Raw genomic sequence first — 21,541 nt, 5'->3', positions numbered from 1 at the left:
AAAGCTTGATGGATTGGGAAATGTTTTTCGCCATTGTTGCCTGCCCTAATTTACCACAGCCAAGTCTGGTCTTGCAGAGCACAAGATGAGCTACATGGGTCAGTCACAAATGGGTCACATGGAAGTTGACCTCCGACCTGAGTTTCCCTTTTCAGCTGTAAGCCTTAATTATTAATGTGAAATCAGTGATCAGTAAATACCATTGTGTCATTATCATTATTGGAGGCATGTATGACTTCCATTGTTCTGTGGAACACACAAGAAGATATTTAAACTGTTTTTGACCATATAATGAAAGTCAAAAGGGTCCAAGACAACCTATTTTTCATATGTTTTTCAAAATACCTTCTATGTTCCACAGAAGAAAGAAAAACATAAAGGTTTGAAATAACATGAGGGTGAGCAAATCATTTTTTTTGGTAAACTACCCCTTTTAAAGCCTTGTTTACACCAGCAACTGGAAGTCGATTTCTGGCAGCGTCAGTGTGAGTATGCTCTCCCGAGGCTTCATGGGATAGTGTGCACTGGATTTGCACTTCAGAATCTTGCCAGAAGTGAAATCTGAGTACTTTTTGCCTTTTATAAATTTATTTAGACTTACTACTTTTTCATATACTGGTTTTCACCAGAAGTATGCAGCCAGAGCTTTAATTTTTGGGTTAAATAAGCCCTGTTTACACTGACACAAACTGGAAGTCATTCATTGTTCAATAGAAGACAAGACAATATAGTGATCAGGTTAATGTTACTGGGATTTACAGGGATTTCACAGTTCTAAACTATGTGTCTCTGCCCAGCGTCCACATAAAAATTGTGCATGGAATTAGATTATTGTGAAATTCAAACAATAAATGTTGTTTTGGGACTGTTCAATGTGGAGTGATATCGCTACGTGAACACTGATGTAGAAACACCTAGCCCTGGTTGTAAGACTAAACCTGACATAAACTGTAAACTTGTCCCTCAAATCTGATTGGTTGATTGGAATGTTGTTCCAGGATCAACAAAGTTGGTGATCCAGGAACATGTTGTACTCGGTGAAATCAGCTTCACCTAAAAGGTCCTAAAAAAGTGTGTGAACAACACATGTTACACTCTAAAAAATGCTGGGTTGTTTTAACCCAATGTTGGGTCAAATATGGAATAACCCAACGTTGGGTTAAAAAATGCAGTTTAAAAATGGACAAATTGCATTTTGGACAAAATAAAAAATGCAATAAAAAAAATTGACAAATTGCATTGGTTACATTAAAAATGTAACCCAACGGCTGGGTTTGTCCATTTTTAAATTGCATTTTTAACCCAACGTTGGGTTTGTCCATATTTGACCCAACATTGGGTTAGAACAACCCAGCATTTTTTAGAGTGAATGTTACATTTACCTCAGCAAAGTCATTCAATCCTGTTAGTATGAACAAAAAAAAAAAAAACTGTTAGAGAAGCATATCCTTGTTTTGTGTTTGTTTACAGGGTAGCAAATCCTTCTGTTTGGGATTTGAATGATGGATGCTGTTATTTTCTTCCTCTCTCATTTTATATCTGAATTGAAGGGCAGCTGTGAGGTTTATTGCCTCTGTGAGTCAGATGATGTCATCCTAAGGACAGATTTAAAGAGCAAAGGAGAGTTCTTTTCCCAGGCATGTTAGTATCTTCCTGCTGTCAGTGTGTGGTCACATCACTGCAAACCTCACATACGTTTTCCAGTGTTCCCTAAACGGCTGAAGACATTTCAAAGCACTGATCTAAGCTGTGGAAAGTGCGCCGTTATGAATCATGAGGATTGTAACATCTGTAATTATGTCATTTTTATCGGAGAGCTCTAAAAATGATTTATTTTTTTAGCACGCTATAAAATGAGAGGATAGATTCCTAAATTACTTACACTTAAAAATTAAGGTTCCAAAAGAGGGGTTTCACACACTTTTTATTTCCCCAAAGTTTTTAAAAATATAGTTTTTTTCTTAGTGTGAAGGACATTTAAAAAATTGAATGAACCATTTACCATTTTTAAGTATAAAAAACTTTTTATTTTAATGGTGACGTTCACCGGATGTTAAAGGTTCTTTATGGAACAATAGATGCCAAAAAAAGAACCTTTAGTTTTAAGAGTGTAGTGTGCATAACATGCAACAAAAAGGCTCTGGAATGGGATTGTGATTGATTTGCAATTTTTTTTTTTTGAAATGTATAGTTTACATTTAAAGTGAGCTTTTTTTTTATATGTATATATAATGTAGTTTATGTTTCTCTGTATTTCTATGGCCTAGGAGTAGACACATTCTTCTAATTTCAAATGATTGACATTTTTAAATATACAGAACTAACCTGAATTTTACCTCTTATCTACTTTCTCACTGCCTAGAGCCTATCTTTAGTGGCTCATCTTACCCCACTCCCCCTATATATACGTCTTTAATGCTTAACTAAACATAACACAGTGCCCTCAGTGTTTATTCTACTCTGTTGCCTAAAACCTTCGGAAAAGCATACTGCCACAGGGATGGTAAAGTTTATTCCCCCTTTCAGTCAAACGGCTAAGCCTTCTGCATTCCAGCAGCTCTTATCAGAGAATCGTAAATAGAAGAGTTGCTCACGTGAAGTCCACAGATCGGGGAGGTCACGGCTTTGACCACAATGAGAAAGATGTTTTGTGCGAGATACAAACATTAGTGTAAAATTTGTACATTACAGACTCAACACCACAAAACCAAAAATCTAAACCGATTTTGCGGTAAGAGTCAGTGTGACGTGCTGCGTGTACTGTACAATCTGTAGAGGCTGTAATGGTTTTCAAAATACTTTGACAAGTGTATACAAAACACTGCATGCACAGTGTTGCAATTGACATATCCGGAACGTGTCGCAGCAGTTCTGATGAATGTAGGCCGTTAATAGATAAAGCAGCTTGTTGAGTGTGAGAAAAAGCTGATTTTTGGCAGCTCTGAAAAGCCTTGGGGGGAATAAATCCTGTCGGCCATTAATGCAACCTGTTTGTGTTTGACAAAGCACACCTGATCCAACTCAAATCCTTTTTGTACAGAAGTGAAAATTTGTTTTCCTGATTTGTTATCACAAAATGTTTTCTTTTGTCAAATCAACTTAGATGATTTATGTGGATCAGATAACATAGAGAGTTTCTGTTGATTACACTAATCTCCTTCATTGAATTAACTCAATTATTTTAACTTCAATTAACTTAAATTTTTAAGGCAACCAGATTACTTACTAATATTTGTTTACGGTGTACACATCCTGAGAGGTTACACTATTTTTGTCCTTATACAAATTGTGTGTCTTATCTTTAAACCACTCCTTTTGTGTCCCATGGGAGAAAGACAGTCATCCAGGTTTTAAAAGACATGAGGGGTAAACAATGACTATCATGTTTAGGTGAACTAAGCTTTTTGTGACACATTTTCAGGGGAATTCTGAAAAGACCGGTTTATGTTTGTACACTCAAAAAAAAAAAAAAAGATCATAGATATGACACATTTAAATTGTGGTTACTTTACTTGAACATAACTAACTAGGAGTAATACGTATTTAACGAGTCTAACATAAAATATTTAAGTAGTGTCATTTATACAATGTATTTAAGTTTGATCAACTCAGTTTAATTAGATTAAGGAAAGAGGATCGCCTTCTGTGCATGCAAAACAGCTGGGTAGCTCACCACTGAATTTTTTGATGTTTAAATTAGTACATTGTGAAATGCCAGTTTCATTGTTTACAGTAAATAAACCTACAGTTTACTACCTAAATTATAGTTGGCTTGTAACACCTTTAGAGATAACCGGTCATATTGATGTGTCTCATTGCCAATGAATGTCTACAGGTCACATCTTTAATTAGGTGCCCTCAAACCTCTCCTTCCTTCCTTCTCCTGTCCCGTCATCTATCCACAATCCCACAGCACAAACAATAAACTCTCATCTGGAACCCTGACAAAATTCCAGCTCATAAAAGCCACAGTAAACGACACATCATGCATTTGTCTATAAAGACAACAAGGCATGAAGGTGTGACAAATTGCTAGAATGTAGTAAAATGTGCTGAGAGTTAATTATTGTATTTTATATACTATATGTAAATCAATCTTAGTACGTGTTCAAGTCTTGTTTAGGTGTAAACATCTGTTTTTGCCTTTTTGTTAAGCAATCATAATCACAATGTTGGCATGTCGTTTTAGCTAATTTTATCAGCTCATATTAATTGAGAGACATGTGTGAATTGAGGGATTATCCATATTTTAAAATTCTGTTGCACCAAAACTCATTTTTAACTATTAAAGACAAATGATTCAGACAAAAAAATGAAAAAACTAAGAAATAACGACCAGTTAAAGGACCTAAGAAATACAGCTTCCGTCATATGTACAATTTAACCTAACATCTTAATGTTATATCAACTAACCAAATACAGACATTTCCATTACCCAAATGTAAAAAGTGAATATCTTCCCATAACAAAGGATGACAGGTTCTTAAAGAACACAACATGGCATTTAATATATGCGCATTAAATATTTACATGAATTAAAAAAACTTCAATTCAAACAATAACCCCCATCATTACCCACAAAACTGACATTAGCAATTGCAAAAGAACAATGAAAACAAACTATATGTCCATCATCACACCTGAGATCCCAGCTGTAAACCTTAAATTTGATGCGAAAGTCTGGTATACAAATTCCTCACCTCAAGAGGTTCTGCAAACCTTGCTTGCTGGAGTTTCGTCTCATGAATGCACTTGACATTGTTCTTTCTTCTCCGAGCTTTTTTTGAGATGTTTTGAATTCCGTGGAATCTGATTCACAAAGACTCCCTCACGCTCTTTCCTTGGACGCTCAGCTTTTGAGGAGAGATCCACGCGGCACTCGGTCTCGTCTCAGAGACTGGCTTTAGTCACACACTGTCCCCTCCTCCTCTCCTCTCCTCCTCTTTTTTTTTCCCTTTCCTGCATGTGGTTCTCATTGAGAGAGCTCAGACCATAACCTAACATCTTTTCCCCCTCCTTTTCCCTCTTTTTCGGGGTCATGTGGCCGTCCCAGGGGAAAATGTAAGTTGATACCCCCCACCCCATGCTATGAATCCAGCCCCCCCACATGACCCCCGTCCCAAACCCAGAATTCAGCCTTTCTTTTACTCTGTTTACATTGGTAGCAAAGCTCCCAGACATGCTTACAAACAAACTTCAGAAAGCATTTTGATTCTCATATACTTGCAGGATCAATCATTCTTGATGATGACATAATTACACTACCGTTCAAAAATTTGGGGTCAGTATTTAATTTTATTTATTTATTTTTTAAAGAAATTAATACTTTTATTCAGCAAGGACACATTCAGTTGATCAATTGTGTCAGCAAAGGCGATTATAAATGCTGTTCTTTTGAACTTTCTGTTCATCAAAGAATCCTGAAAAACAACTGCTGAAAATTCAGCTTTTTCATCACAGGAATAAATTACATTTTAAAGTATATTAATATCGAAAACAGTTATTTTTTATTGTAACAAAATATCTCAATAAAAAAAAATCTTAAGAGCTTAAGTGACTCCAACCTTTTGAAAGGTATGTTTCTTCAACTTTTTTGCCCCAGGTGTTGATTTGTACTAAAATAGATTTCACCTTTTATCTTTTTGTTATATGAAGGTCAACATGGTATTGGAAACTTTTCAGTATGCATTTACATTACATTTCCATTATGCATTTAGCATTTTATCCACAGAGGAACAAAAGAAATTTGTCACAGAGGCACATCATTCCTTCATATTTTTAAAATGAATTTAAAGAATTAAAAATAATTTAATTGTTCTACTCTTGTCCCAGACCCAAACTTTCAAATAAAGCAAAGAGAAATATTATTTCTTACCAATCAGGCTGCACCTTTGTCAAATTATGCACAAATGTGTGAAAATATTATTTAGTTGTGTGTATTTAGGATAAATACTTATTTAGGATATGAAATGCTAGATATGATAATACCTTTCAGCAAGACAAAGAGTCAGCCATTTTATTCCTAAAAATAAAATGTCCACGACAGAATACTATTAAACACAAATAAAGAATTTGAGATGTGGTAAAAGTGACATTGTGGTGGAAATATTCATTATTAAAAAGAAAAAGAAAAAATATATATATTTTCAAAAAGTCGAGAGGGCCAAAATGCCCACATTTTAAGAAACACAAATATATAACATATAACAGTTCCTAACACATTCATTCATCTTATTATACTATTATATTGTACTATTATCACCTTCTAGAAGATTGCTTGATACATTCTTTAAATGTGAATTGTGTAATTTTCCCATTGGTCGGAGAAGCCGGTTTCCCTGCCCCAAACTCATTCCATTGGTTCAGCCATTGTTATGTTAGGTAGCTCAAACAAACAGAGAAATGTTTTGTAACCACCAGGGTCACACAGTGTTTACACTTTTCAGAAAATCAACCAACTAATAGCTTATTTATAGTTTTCTTTGCATATTAAACTGACATTTTAAGCAGATTTTTTTATTAGTTTTTTTATACAAAATTCACTTTTAATTGTCAAACTAATCAGCATGTTTCTAGCAGATTTCAAAATCAATATGTTTACACCCTCTCTGGTTCACCACACACAGTCACATTCACACACATAAACACATCTACTGAAGCAACAGCCTTGTTAACCCGGTAACTATGGTAAACTCTGCACCATTCAGGCCTGTATGACTGTTTAGGTCTCTCTCCAGACAATAACGGCACTCAGCATTTGCAGTCCTCAACACTTTACTGAGCCTTGTTTAACAAGTCCGGCCCTCACTTAAACACTGACCCACAAGCCCACACAGAGAAAGGGGAATTTGTGGATATCGGGAAGAAATAAAGTCCTTCAGTTAAGTTATCTGAAGTTTCTATTTGAGTTTCTATTATACATGTAGTTGCCATATAGGATTGTGATGATGTTTTGAATTAAAGGAATAGTTTACAAACCCCAAAAAGGAAAATTATTTTGCTTAAGCCTGAGAAACACCACTTACAAAATTAACTTCATGTTATATCTAGTATATTTTTAATTATACTTTATGTAGTAAATGTCAATGTACTAGAAGTATACTTGTAAGTGTACTATTTCAATACTACTTGGGACTAAATTGGCCCCCTTTTTAGTGTATAAAATTATACTTTTAAATATATTTTAAATGTAACAATAGTAAACTTTCAATACACAACTAGTTTACAACTAAGTTTTTCGTTTGTACTTTCGTAGTTTATGAAAGTACACTTTGAAGTGTACACATACCAATACATAACATACTTATTGTTTTCTTTACAAATCAATATTTTCAAACAATGTAAGTTTATAAGATAGTAAAACTACTGTATATATATAAAAAAAAAGTATATAGGCTATACACAACAACAAGCTTAGTATACTTAGAATACTTAATTATACTTTTAAGTATATCTCGATTGAGTATAGGCCAAATATACTTGGGGCCCTATCATATATCTGACATCCGTTTATACATCCGTTTATTGCTAGTTTCAGCCCAACGCAGTTGTCATTTTCACGTCCTGCGCCACGTTGTTTAAATAGCAAATGCATTTGCACCCATTTGTGCGCTCATGGGCATGCTGGTCTGAAAACGAGGTGTGCCATTGAGCAACTTGACCATTGACTGCACAACTCTCGTTCATTCTCCTTATTACACAAACAGGGATGCGCAGCAGCACACAATCTAAATATTATTATTGTGAACATAAAGATTTGGTGGAATCTGGCTTGTCCCGTAGATGGTCTGCTTGCGCTTTAACCTTGCACACGAGCAGATCCGTTACCTGTGTTCAGTCTTTCCGCTTGCAAATTCCGTCATGTAAACAGCAATCCGCCATGGCGCGAGCACAACTGGCTTTTAAAGGGAATGGGATATGAGACTCTGGTTGGTTTATTTCACGTTACGCCCACAACACACCCATTACTCATTAAGAGAATAGGGACAACCCTTTTAGACCATGCGCTGGGTGGGCCGACCATTTTTCCTGTCGTTAAACTAGCAAAAGTGGATTTGGACACGCCCTAACTGATGATCGCCCATGCGCTTAGATCGTTAAAATAGGGCCCTTAGACTCTTCTGTCAGTAAGTCAAGTATACTTAAGTGCAATTTTAAGTATATTTCTGAGAAGTAAATAAAAAGTGGACAGAAAGTTTTATATGAAATTCTTTTTCGTAAGGGTCACTTGATTTTTTTCTGTAATTGTTGGTTTTCATGTCAGTATAAAAACTGTATTTACACATGTATGTAGACATCCAAAAACCCGTGGACAGACTGACACAAAAGTTATGATAGGTTCCAGGATGACAGCCCAGGTCTTGTCAAACATGTCAATACTGTCTCGCACCAGCACAGCTGTCTTTATATTAATATTATTTATAGTATTACAGTTTAACTCGTAACCTTGTAAATATGAGTCCCGTTATGTGAAACAGAAAATCACTCTTTGACGAAAGAAGTTCAGAGGCCAATTATAGGCGGTAAATCTTTTGCAGACCTCAAGTGAACACTGCATCTGAAATTGCATTCAGGCGAGTATGTACTACATTTGATGAAAAGCTTAATTTTCAACCATTAAAAAAGTGTTCTACATACTATGAATGTGTGTAGTATGAAAGTAATCCGGATGTACAACATTCGTCATGCGACTTACAGTACAGCATCAGTTGCTATTCACAACTCTCGTGGCCTCATGGGATAGTAAAGTATCCACTGGATGCACACTTCAGAATCTTGCAGAAGTAGTAGGTCATCCCGGGTACTTTTCACCTAGTGTTTTATGAATACTATGAATTTGGGCATACTACTTTTCTCACATAGTTTTATTATATAATAGTTCTCAAATTGGATTGTCTTTTGTGGTGGGGATTTTCTGCTGGACCTTCTGCAGGTCACATTGTTACGCAAGGTGGCAACAAGTGACTGTCTTATGAGTGAGACATTAGAACCCAATGATTCATTCAAAAAATGTTACTGTCTAAATGAGTGAGTCATTGAATCAATTCAAGATGGAACTCCATAGAGAGGACTATTCAGCGAACTCAGTCTAGAGTATAGACAACGAACCAACCCTGGAAGACCGTGCAGTCCACTAAAATTTCCCTTGACACCTATGTCAGTGATGTCTGTCAGTTAGTGGGAACATTGTATGTGTGATATTAGCTAATAGCACATTTGAAGAATTGTTATGGAGCATTTTAAGCTAGTGGTGCTGGGGTTTTAGTAAGTGTTAGGCCAGAAGCTGACCATGTATTTCTCAATCGACCTTTCTCTTTTTTGCTTGTCTCCACTAACAGATAAAAAGAAAATGCTAATAATCACAGGAAATTGGCTCTGTCATCTTACAGGACTATGGGCTGACCTATGACTCACCATGGGAATGCAGAGTTCTGCACTCCCTCACACACACAAACACAGAAAGTTTCAAGCCATTATCCACATTCCTGTTGTCTCCCACTTACACAGTCCTGCCCTCTCTAATACACATGAACACACATAAGCCATTTTTTTACAGTTTTCTTTGGCAAATAAGTAACTACCTAACAACCACCCATATCCTCCTAGTGACGACTTAGCAATACCCTTGAAACCACCTCATGTTTTACATGGGCATGTGAAAAACAATGCAATCAAAATGCAATTTTTATTTGGAGCCAGCCATTTTTAGATATGCAGAGAATAGCATAGGGCCCAGAACATAACCCTGGGGGACTCCCATGAAGATATGGACTGGCTGGTTATGGACGCCATCTTGGTTGTGACTGTCCAGATTTTATGCTCCACTTACATAGTATGGATAAATTCAGGTAAAGGTTGTTGAGTACTGAGATAGGATGTCCTGCAAAAAGATATACCATCTCAATAGGATGCTATCAATCAGCTCTATGGGAGAGTGGCTGTGGATGTAAGTTACTTTGAGAGAGGCTAATGACAAGCCCCCTGGAGTTTGACAAATGGCCTTTATAGGATCCTTAGAGCAAGAAAAAAAAAAAAACATTCTCTTCCCTGGTGAAACAAGAATTGAGGTCTTCAGGGTAAGAGATGACTCAGAAGACTATATAACTTTTTCCAGTGCTCTCAGGTCATGCCATAAATTCTAAGGTCAGACAGATTTGTGGCACTGCCCAGTGAAGTGTTCATTCCTGTCCAAAAGTTCTTTGACTAGCAACAATTGTTCATTTTTGCCAACAGAGTTTTGTCTATGTTTGAGAACTACATTTTGTCATTATAATGTTTGATACATGAAATAACTACTTGTTGTGACAAATTCATTTACAATTCATACCTTACTTATTTAGCTTTTTTCAATTTCAGTAATAGATTGAGATAACCAATTTTGCTGGTTAAATAAACTAGTCATGACATTGATCAAGATTATAGTTTGTAGTTGATGAAAAAGAGAATAAAGAAAGAAATTGTAAAATGTGGCAATTATTTAAGTCATGCAAACAACATATAATGATTCTTAATACATTTATTTGTTAATATTTTAATTAAAAATAAACTATACAATATTAATGAGTTTGGACAATGGACAATGGAGGACCAAGTTACCAAAAATAGTTCTACTTTAAATCTACATATTAATTAATTAAAAATTAAAATTAAAAATAAAGATTAAATTGTCATGATACATGTTCCCCTTTGTCAGTCACTCTTTACGTACGTCAGAGATGAACTGACGGATGGGGATCTCACTGAGAGACCAATCAACTTCGAGTGTAAACTAAACGAGCCAATGCACATTGGCATGCGATAATTGCACCAGCTGCTGTGCAGGTACGTCGCATCTTTGTCTTTCGCTTCGGAGCCAGACAGTGAATTCTGTTCCTGCTCAACAAGGATCGATTTCTGAGTGTTTGCTGGAAGAGTTTCTCTTTGGGAAGCAGTGCTGGTCGCGATCTCTCCGAGAGTGTGCGCCTTCAGTGAGATTGCTCTTTATTCAGCTGTTGGTTTCGGATGTTGCAATCTAAGAGAGTGAGTGCTCACACAGGCTTGCACTACCGCCCTGTTGTGTAGCCGTGGCCATCTCCCGGAGCGCTTCAGCACCAGAGAGAGCAACTTCCTAAAAGAGCTAACACGATCTGACCCTGCGTCTTTTTCAAGATGTCATTCAGAACGTGTGTTTCTGGATGTGGTCAATGTTTGACTCCGGCTGACGGCCATGATTGCTGTATCACGTGCTTGGGCTATAGGCACAGGGCCCCTCGGGCCCCTCACTCCTCTCTAACACCCCAAACCACGGAGCCTCCAAGAGAGCGCACTGGCCTGTCCATGACAGTGTCAGTCGTTTCTTTTGGAGCTCCACCGGTTGATCAAATGTCGGTCGCTGCATCGGAGGGTGAGCTAATGTCCTCTGGGGATGAAGATTCGGCTGCGCTGCCCCCTTCGGGTGTGGAAGCATTGCCCGAGTAAGACCCAGAGCTCACGGCTATGCTTTCCCGGGCCGCCGCAAGTGTTGGGCTCGAGTGGAGCAGTGGCATGTTGGTGGATATCCCCATCCGTCAGTTCATCTGACGTACGTAGAGAGTGACTGACGAAGGGGAATGTCTCGGTTGCATTTGGTTACCCTCGTTCCCCGAGGAGGGAACGGAGACGTACGTCCCGTCGCCACAGTTGCTGAGCTTGCGCTGTATGGCCGAGTCACAAGTCCGGCTCCTCAGCGGAAAAACAAAGATGCGACGCACCTTCTGCTCATTTTATGCTCGCGCTGCGATGCACAGCAGCTGGTGCAATTATCGCATGCCAATGTGCATTGGCTCGTTTAGTTAACACTCGAAGTGGATTGGTCTCTTAGCGAAATCCCCATCCATCAGTTCATCTCTGACGTACGCATCCGTTCCCTCCTTGGGGAACGTGGGTTACCATACGTAACCGATACTTTTCTCAGCAGAAATAAAAATAAAAATAATAACAATTTTGGTTATTTTTCTGGTTATAAGCTTAATATAAACAAAAGTGGATGTTTTCCAGTAAATAGCATGGCTAAACAAATCCCAGTGGAGGCCCTGCCTTTTCATACAGTGAGGAAAATAAGTATTTGGACACCCTGCTATTTTGCAAGTTCTCCCACTCGGAAATCATGGAGGGGTCTGAAATTGTCATCGTAGGTGCATGTCCACTGTGAGAGACATAATCCCAAAAATAAAAATCCAGAAATCACAATATATGATTTTTTAACTATTTATTTGTATGATACAGCTGCAAATAAGTATTTGAACACCTGTCTATCGGCTAGAATTCTGACTCTCAAAGACCTGTTAGTCTGCCTTTAAAATGTCCACCTCTACTCCATTTATTATCCTAAATTAGATGCACCTGTTTGAGGTCGTTAGCTGCATAAAGACACCTGTCCACCCCATACAATCAGTAAGAATCCAACTACTAACATGGCCAAGACCAAAGAGCTGTCCAAAGACACTAGAGACAAAATTGTACACCTCCACAAGGCTGGAAAGGGCTACGGGGAAATTGCCAAGCAGCTTGGTGAAAAAAGGTCCACTGTTGGAGCAATCATTAGAAAACAGAAGAAGCTAAACATGACTGTCAATCTCCCTCGGACTGGGGCTCCATGCAAGATCTCACCTCGTGGGGTCTCAATGATCCTAAGAAAGGTGAGAAATCAGCCCAGAACTACACGGGAGGAGCTGGTTAATGACCTGAAAAGAGCTGGGACCACCGTTTCCAAGGTTACTGTTGATAATACACTAAGACGTCATGGTTTGAAATCATGCATGGCACGGAAGGTTCCCCTGCTTAAACCAGCACATGTCAAGGCCCGTCTTAAGTTTGCCAATGACCATTTGGATGATCCAGAGGAGTCATGGAAGAAAGTCATGTGGTCAGATGAGTCCAAAATAGAACTTTTTGGTCATAATTCCACTAAACGTGTTTGGAGGAAGAAGAATGATGAGTACCATCCCAAGAACACCATCCCTACTGTGAAGCATGGGGGTGGTAGCATCATGCTTTGGGGGTGTTTTTCTGCACATGGGACAGGGCGACTGCACTGTATTAAGGAGAGGATGACCGGGGCCATGTATTGCGAGATTTTGGGGAACAACCTCAGTTAGAGCATTGAAGATGGGTCGAGGCTGGGTCTTCCAACATGACAATGACCCGAAGCACACAGCCAGGATAACCAAGGAGTGGCTCTGTAAGAAGCATATCAAGGTTCTGGCGTGGCCTAGCCAGTCTCCAGACCTAAACCCAATAGAGAATCTTTGGAGGGAGCTCAAACTCCGTGTTTCTCAGCGACAGCCCAGAAACCTGACTGATCTAGAGAAGATCTGTGTGGAGTAGTGGGCCAAAATCCCTCCTGCAGTGTGTGCAAACCTGGTGAAAAACTACAGGAAACGTTTGACCTCTGTAATTGCAAACAAAGGCTACTGTACCAAATATTAACATTGATTTTCTCAGGTGTTCAAATACTTATTTGCAGCTGTATCATACAAATAAATAGTTTAAAAATCATACATTGTGATTTCTGGATTTTTTTTTTTTGATTATGTCTCTCACAGTGGACATGCACCTACGATGATAATTTCAGACCCCTCCATGATTTCTAAGTGGGAGAACTTGCAAAATAGCAGGGTGTTCAAATACTTATTTTCCTCACTGTATATCCTCCTCAAAGTTTCGTTACTTGGGGGTAAATATTTAGCACTCATTTGATCTACTGTATCAATATAATTTCTCCAAATTGCTTACTCAAGTCAAATTAGATTTGCAACGTTGGGATAAGCTACCTCTTAATCTATTTGGTAGAATTCAGTCAATCAAAATGAATATTTTACCTAGGTTTTTGTTCCTTTTTCAGACCCTTCCAGTGTTTTTACCAAAGTCCTTCTTTAAACTGTTGGATGGGGCTATTTCTGCTTATATATGGCAGGGCAGACCTCCAAGGCTAAGCAAGGCATATCTTCAGAGACATAAAAAAGATGGGGGTCTTGCTCTGCCTAATTTTTTGATTTATTACTTGGCAGCAAATATCAGCAAAATTCACAGTTGGTGTAATTCTCCCCATATAGATTGGTGTGTATTAGAAGCGCAGTCTTGCTCTTCGTCCTCGCTCTCTGCTTTGGTGTGTGCTCCTTTGTTCAATCGCCCCTCAAAATACACTACAAGTCCAGTTGTCTGTTCTTCCCTTAGGATTTGGAGTCAATTCAGACAATATTTTAAACTTGCTGCTGCTTCTCTTTATGGCCCTATTTACATGAATCATTTATTTGTGCCCTCAACCTTAGATTCTGCTCATGTTTTATGGAAAAATAGAGGCCTCTCATATTTTTTCAGATTTATTTATTGGAGTTTTCACAACTTTTTCTGATCTTGCAAAGAAATTCAATAATATACCACAGTCTAACTTATTTCGTTTTTTTTCAAGTACGCAATTTTGTTCATTCTCACTGTCCTTCCTTTCCAGACTTGTCTGAACCTTCTTTATACGAGAAGTGCTTAATACAGAAACATGGCTCTATATCCATTTTATACAATTTAATTCTTCCTTATGTTTTGCCGCCTTCTTCTCGTTTTACACATCAATGGGAGACAGAACTCGGACTTAGTTTGGATCAGGAATGGTGGGAAGTGGCTGCTGGCAGGGTTAATTCTTCGTCATCCTGTGCCAAACTGAGTCTGATTCAATATAAGGTTCCCTTTCAAGGGAACTCGAGCTGCGTCGAGACGCGGTGGGAACGCCCTGCGTGATTGCGTCGTGAAGCACGTGTATAATCAGTCCAATGGAAAGACGAGACGTCATTCGTGACGTCACCGACCAGGAAGCTATAAATCACCCTTGAGATCAGACCGCGCTAGCTTCTGTGCCTTCAGCAAGCGCTCTCTGTATATCTGTCCCTGTCATATTTATTGTTGTCTGTCAAGCTCAATATATATATCATTATTATGGCGAATAAGCAAGAATTCAGGCGTTGTGTTGTTCCCTGCCCTCGTTACATCACGGGTGGGGACACACATCTGCTTTGTGTTCCTTGTTTGGGAGTGGAGCATGCCCAGTCAGTTCTCGAGTGAGCTGACTGTGAGCATTGCGTAAAGCTGTCCTTGCGGACGCTCCGCTCTCGCCGGGCGTTCTTTGAGGAGGACGGTTCGGTTCGCGCTTTCATCTTGGGGTTCGCATATGGATTTAGTAGCGGGGCTTGAGACGGGCCCAGCCCTTTCTCAACCCTTACCTGCTGAATCCGGTGCTTCAGCCCAGGAAGGAGCCCGCGCTGCGGCTTCTCCTTCCCAGGCTGAGGCACCAATGTTGCAACTATCCAGTTCTGAGGAACTGGATGTTGCCAGTGTTGAGCAAAATATTGATGAGTGTTCGCCAGCTCGTATTTCTGGGGATGAGGAGCTTATGGAGGTTTTAACTCGTGCTGTTGCCAAGTTAAATATTGAATGGCCATCTGATGAAGTTGAAACTGTGTCTAATAAAAGTCTTTTAGATGAATGTTTTTTGCCATCAAAAACACGACCTCCTTGTCGGGAACTGCCGTTTTTTTCCCGATCTCCACACTGAGGTGTCGAGATCGTGGATTAAACCGGCTTCTTTCAGAGTGCACAATCCACAAACACATAACTATAGTAATATTAAAGATATTTCACACTATGGTTATTTGACGATGCCTCCGGCGGAAGAGACGCTTGCGAGCCATCTCTCCCCCGAGTCATCGTCATCACTGAAAGCCCCGACGTTACCCACCAAGCCATTAAAAGCTACATCTATGATGGTGGGTAAAGCATATTCGGCAGCAGGTCAGGCAGCAGCATGTTTACACACTATGTCGATTTTGCAAGCATATCAGGCTGACCTGCTGAGGGACATGGATGAATGTGAGGAAGTTAGCGCTGACGCAATTCGAGAATTGCGTCGGGCGACAGATCTATCTCTCCGGGCCACCAAGGAGACGGCTAAATCTGTGGGCCGTTCTATGGCAGCCCTGGTGGTCACGGAGCGTCATTTATGGTTGAACGCTTTCGACAGACGCTTCCCTCACGGGGTGGGGCGCAGTCATGAGCGGTCGCTCGGTGTCAGGTCTTTGGCAGGACCATCAACTGTCTTGGCATATAAATCGGTTAGAATTGATGGCCGTATTTCATGCTCTGAAATACTTCCTGCCAGACCTGAGAGGCCATCACGTGTTGGTCCGCACGGACAACACATCGGTGGTTTCGTACATCAACCATCAGGGGGGTCTGAGGTCTCGACTATTATGCAATCTGGCTCATCAGATCCTCCTATGGGCCCAGGGGAAATTGCTGTCACTGAGGGCAGTATATATTCCAGGGCATCTGAATGTAGGAGCAGATATCCTGTCAAGGCAGGGGCTGAGGCCCGGGGAGTGGAGGCTTCACCCCGAGGTGGTGGAGCTCCTATGGAAGAAATTTGGTCAAGCTCAAGTAGACCTTTTCGCATCTGCAGATTCGACCCATTGTCCGCTTTGGTTCTCTCTCACACATCCAGCTCCTCTCGGACTGGATGCAATGGTGCAGGTGTGGCCGAGGCTACCCCTGTACGGTTTTCCCCCCGTATCGATGCTCCCGGGAGTTCTGGAGAGGGTTCGCCGGGAAGGGGCTCATCTACTGTTAATAGCCCCGTACTGGCCGACACGAGTTTGGTTCTCGGACCTAGTATCTCTTCTGGACGGCTCTCCGATGGAGATTCCCGTCAGGAGGGACTTGCTGTCCCAAGCAAGGGGCACGATATTTCACCCTCACCCGGAGTTGTGGAAGTTGTGGGCTTGGCCTCTGAGGGGGCCCAGCTCATAGAATCCGGTCTCTCGACTGAGGTCGTTGAGACCATCCTTCAATCCAGAGCTCCCTCCACGAGGAAACTTTATGCTTTGAAATGGAAATTATTTTCTACCTGGTGTGGAGATCGTAATTTGAATCCTGTTAACTGCCCTGTTGGTACAGTTCTCGAATTTCTACAAGACCGTTTCTCTGCTGGATTATCTCCTTCCACCTTAAAGGTGTACGTTGCTGCTATATCTGCTTATCATACCCCTCTGGCGGGCACTTCAGTTGGGAGAGATCCTCTAATTATTCGTTTTCTCCGTGGTACTTTGAGGTTGAGACCTGCATTGCACTCTAGAGCACCGGCATGGGATTTGGCCATTGTACTTGAGGGTCTGGCTTTGGCTCCCTTCGAACCCATTGAAGAGGTTTCAGAAAAGTTCCTCACTCTAAAAACTTTATTTCTTCTGGCTATTTCCTCTATCAAGAGAATTGGAGATTTACAAGCTTTGTCGGTGGCTCCATCATGTCTGGAATTTGCACCTGGTATGGTGAAGGCATTTCTTCACCCTAGACTGGGTTACATACCTAAGGTCCCTACTAATGTTGGGGGCCCAATAGTGCTGCAGGCCTTTTATCCTCCACCATTTAATACCCCAGACCAGGAAAACCTTAATCTGTTATGCCCTGTGCGGGCGTTGGATGTTTACGTCCACAGAGCTGCCCTGTGGCGTAAATCGGAACAATTATTTGTCTGCTTTGGAGCACCTAAAAGAGGGTGCCCTGCATCTAAACAGATAATGAGCAAGTGGATAGTTGAGGCGATCTCACTTGCATATGAAGCGGCCGGACAGCCTTCACCTTTGACTGTTCGGGCCCATTCTACGAGGAGTATGGCTGCCTCTACGGCTTTAGTTTCGGGAGTTTCCCTTTTTGACATTTGTAATGCGGCAGGATGGTCTTCTCCACATACATTTGTGAGATTTTATGACTTGGACCTCTCCACTCCTGGGGTCAGGTTGCTTGCTTCTTAGTATGCGCATGGTACTTCATACAGAACAGGCACATCGTCATTATGGCATAGTGGGTATGGGGTTCCCACCGCGTCTCGACGCAGCTCGAGTTCCCTTGAAAGGGAACGTCTCAGGTTACGTATGTAACCATGGTTCCCTGAGAGGGAACGAGACGCTGCGTCGCCTTGCCATACTTACTGATTGCCCTGATCGACTTGCTTCAGGCTTATCAGAAGCTAGCGCGGTCTGATCTCAAGGGTGATTTATAGCTTCCTGGTCGGTGACGTCACGAATGACGTCTCGTCTTTCCATTGGACTGATTATACACGTGTTTCACGACGCAATCACGCAGGGCGTTCCCACCGCGTCTCGACGCAGCGTCTCGTTCCCTCTCAGGGAACCATGGTTACATACGTAACCTGAGACGTTTTCCATAGAACTCATTTTACAAACGTTAAACTAAGCAAGCTATTTCCAGGCGTGGATGTCGCATGCAATAGGTGTTCTCTGGCTCCTGCTGATCATACCCACATGTTTTTTACTTGTCCAAAGCTGGAAAAATTTTGGCACTCCTTTTTTGATACTTTTTCTAACATCCTTAATATTTCCATCGAACCATGCCCTCTGATTGCCATCTTTGGTGTCCCAGCTGTTTTGGATGAGTATACAAAAAAATATGCTAATATTCTTGCCTTTGCCTCTTTGATAGATTGCAGACGAATTTTATTGCACTGGAAGTCTTCTAAACCTCCTCCTACGTTCTCATGGTTAGAGGATTTTATGTCTTTTCTATATATTGAAAAAATTAAGTTTGCTCTAAGAGGTTCCTCTAACAAATTTTATAAAAACTGGGACCCTCTACTTAACTTTGTCAAGAATACACCTTCTATCTTTGCTGATTTGTAATATGTATTTTTAATTAACCTTTGGTTATATCTCTTCGTATTGGTTTATATATATATATGGCTACTCTTTTTTTTTTTTTTTTTTATAATTGTCTAGATGCAGGATGGATTGTGGGTGTTTACGTTTTATTCTTCCCCTTATTTATTATTATTATTATTGTATTATTATTATTTTTATTTTATTTTTTTATTTTTTTATTTTTTTCGTGTGTAATTTGGAAATATACTTCTGTTTTATTTTCCTCCTCGGAGTGAGTGGGACAAGGTTTACTGAGGGTTATGGATTGTTCATGTTTGTGTCCACCTTAGTAGTTGTAAAAAAGAAAAAGAAAAAAATTATACATTTATTAATGTTGCTATACCCTTTTGTATATTCCATTAAAAAAAATAAAAAAAAAATAATTTGGAAAAAGTATCTAATCTCTTGATAATTATATTTATTATATATATTTATTGGTTTAAATATCGCCTTATTTAATGGACAAATTTGGGGCCTGTGAGTTGTATTGATATAACATAGAGAATTATGGCAGAATTCTTCAGATTTTTTTTTTTTTTTTCGGCTGTAAATTTACTATTGTAAAACAGGTTTGATACAATTGCACCAGTGAGTTTTGGTGCCAGCAATTTATGGATCAATGACATGCAAAAACTTCCTATCATTACTGCCATGTTTTGACCCCAGGAGATGAAGATTCTCTGATGTTTGAAGACCTGCCACTTAACTTCTGTATATTTTTATTATTGGGCAATCAAACAGGAACAACCTGGGGTTAAGCTGGGTTACTGGGGTTACTCCTTGCTTGAGGCCACACTGTGATATAGATCAAGCAGGAATTGAACCAGCACTCCACACTACCACTTCAGCATATCTCCTTCCTAAAATGCATCATGGCCCTTATGTTCAGATTTTGTGGGCCAATATCATGACACATTCTCTGCTCTCTATTTTTCCATAAATTCCAGCTTGTTTGGACAAAGCTTCTGGACAATTTTATAGCCTTTTAAAATGGAGTGAAAACCAGAGCCCATGCCATCAGCTTGAGCTACAATCTCATTAGAGTCTCCAAGAATAACACAACTATGTGTTAAAGGAATACTCTGACTATGAAGTCAGTCCATCCCGATGTGCACTGCACTGCAACACTGGAGGTACATGTCCATAACTTGTATTAAAATTGTATTAAATTGTATTTTGCAATTCATATACAGTTTCATAATGTAAAAGATTTCGAGACAGACATTATGAACAGAGGTTATCAGGGTTCTGCCACTTCCGTCGGGTTTTATTCTTGGTTTGGTGAAAGAAATCTGAAACTCCTATCGTCTGGTCTCTGTGTGAGCATGTAGTTTCGAGTTTCCCTTGGGCAGTACGCTCTTTTGTCTGCGTATTGTTGTATTTTGTGTAGCATGCAGCTCCTGTTTATCATCGGCCGTGAACTTTTATGTTGTGTTCTGTGTAGCATGCGGATCGTGTTCATCAACGGCCGTTTGCTTTCATGTTGTGTTCTGTGTAGCACATGGCTCATGTTTATCTTCGACAGCATGCTTTCATGTCATGATGTGTGAACACTCAGTCAGTGAGAGCTCTCATTGGCTGTGTTTCCATTTGGTCAGCTGTCTATTGTCTAATCCCCATCCTTCTTGTTCCGCAAGTTGCGGAACAAGAACCCTTTGCAAATGAACCCTGTACAGGCGATGTGCAAACGCGGATGTTTTACATGTCTAAACGATAGCCTATAAAGTGAATAAACTGGTCTCCATCAATTTAATTTAATTTATTATTAAATAAACTTACATTTCGCCGAATTCAGCCCCTCATTTAAGTCCTCGGTTCACCTGTGCTCATGTATCAGCACAGCATGCACTTGGCCGAAAGAAAGTTCGGTTTAGAGACGGTGCTATCACGCATGCTCAGTATCTCCAGCTCATCGGTTCTCCGTATCGAAGGTGTCCGAAAGAAACAGTTCTCGGTTCTGTACTGGTGAGCCAAGAACCGCTGTACCTGTACGTTCGGGAGTACGCGCATGCTCAGTATCAGCTGCCCGTGCTCATCACTTCTCTCAGCACAACATGAACTTTTGAATTTACTGGAGTAAAATATACTCCAGGATATTGGTTTATTTCGAGTCAGAGGGACTGTCTGGCATGTCCAAAAGTGAGTAGTTGTGGATCAGTGCTGACGCAAGACGCGAACTGTTTTGAACGATTCAGTCCGATTTAGTGTACTGGTTCGACCGGTTCACCAAAAAGAACCGGTTCAAAAGAACGATTCGTTCACGAAACGGACATCACTAATCATCACCAGCACTATAAAGACACACTCTTCACCTCAGTTCACCGTCCGGTCTCGTTTATGGGTAGCGGACTACCTTAATATCACAAACCTTTATTATCTCCATTATCTCCAGCGTCTCTTCTCTCCTGTGTGTCTCCATTCCTGTAAGAAGAACTATTCCAATCATCACCTGCACACCGCTCTCCAAAGTATAATTGTTTCAAAAAGTCACAATTACCTTTTTAATTGAGTTTATATCACACAATTCATTCTTTTTTTTTCTCTCAAAATTCAGAGTTTGTGTCTCACAATTCTTCCAAAGCAAAGTGTTGTCACAGCGGTAGTTTTCCATGCACAACAAACTAATCTATAATGAAAATCAGAGTCGACTATTTTCTTTTTCTTATGATTCAGTTATTAATAATTTGCCCTATTCACCTTAACATCAGGTTATATCACTCAGAATATCATTCATGATTCTACCTGTTTTGATTAGTTTCTTGTTTCTACAGCACAAAGGCAAATCATCATGTGCTGACAGACTAATGCCCCAATAATCTGTCCCC

General features: G+C 40.0%; 1 protein-coding gene across 2 annotated transcripts in view; it reads right to left on the bottom strand.

Annotated features, from left to right (window-relative positions):
• lsp1a (lymphocyte specific protein 1 a) overlaps window positions 1-4,911 on the bottom strand; it is a 40,527-nt gene extending 35,616 nt beyond the window's left edge. The window contains exon 1 of one of the 2 annotated variants that reach the window (XM_084396668.1): window positions 4,701-4,911. In XM_084396668.1, the coding sequence (XP_084252794.1) occupies window positions 4,701-4,759 (59 nt within the window). In that variant the 5' untranslated portion in view covers window positions 4,760-4,911. The remainder of the gene's footprint in view (window positions 1-4,700) is intronic. The other variant, XM_084396669.1, reaches the window with a different exon arrangement.
• Window positions 4,912-21,541: the final 16,630 nt, after the last annotated feature.

This window comes from Rutilus rutilus, assembly GCF_951802725.1.
Source record: "Rutilus rutilus genome assembly, chromosome: 23".
Taxonomy (NCBI): domain Eukaryota; kingdom Metazoa; phylum Chordata; class Actinopteri; order Cypriniformes; family Leuciscidae; genus Rutilus; species Rutilus rutilus.
The sequence above is the reverse complement of the archived record's forward strand: the minus strand, read 5'-3'. Positions and strand labels throughout refer to the sequence as shown.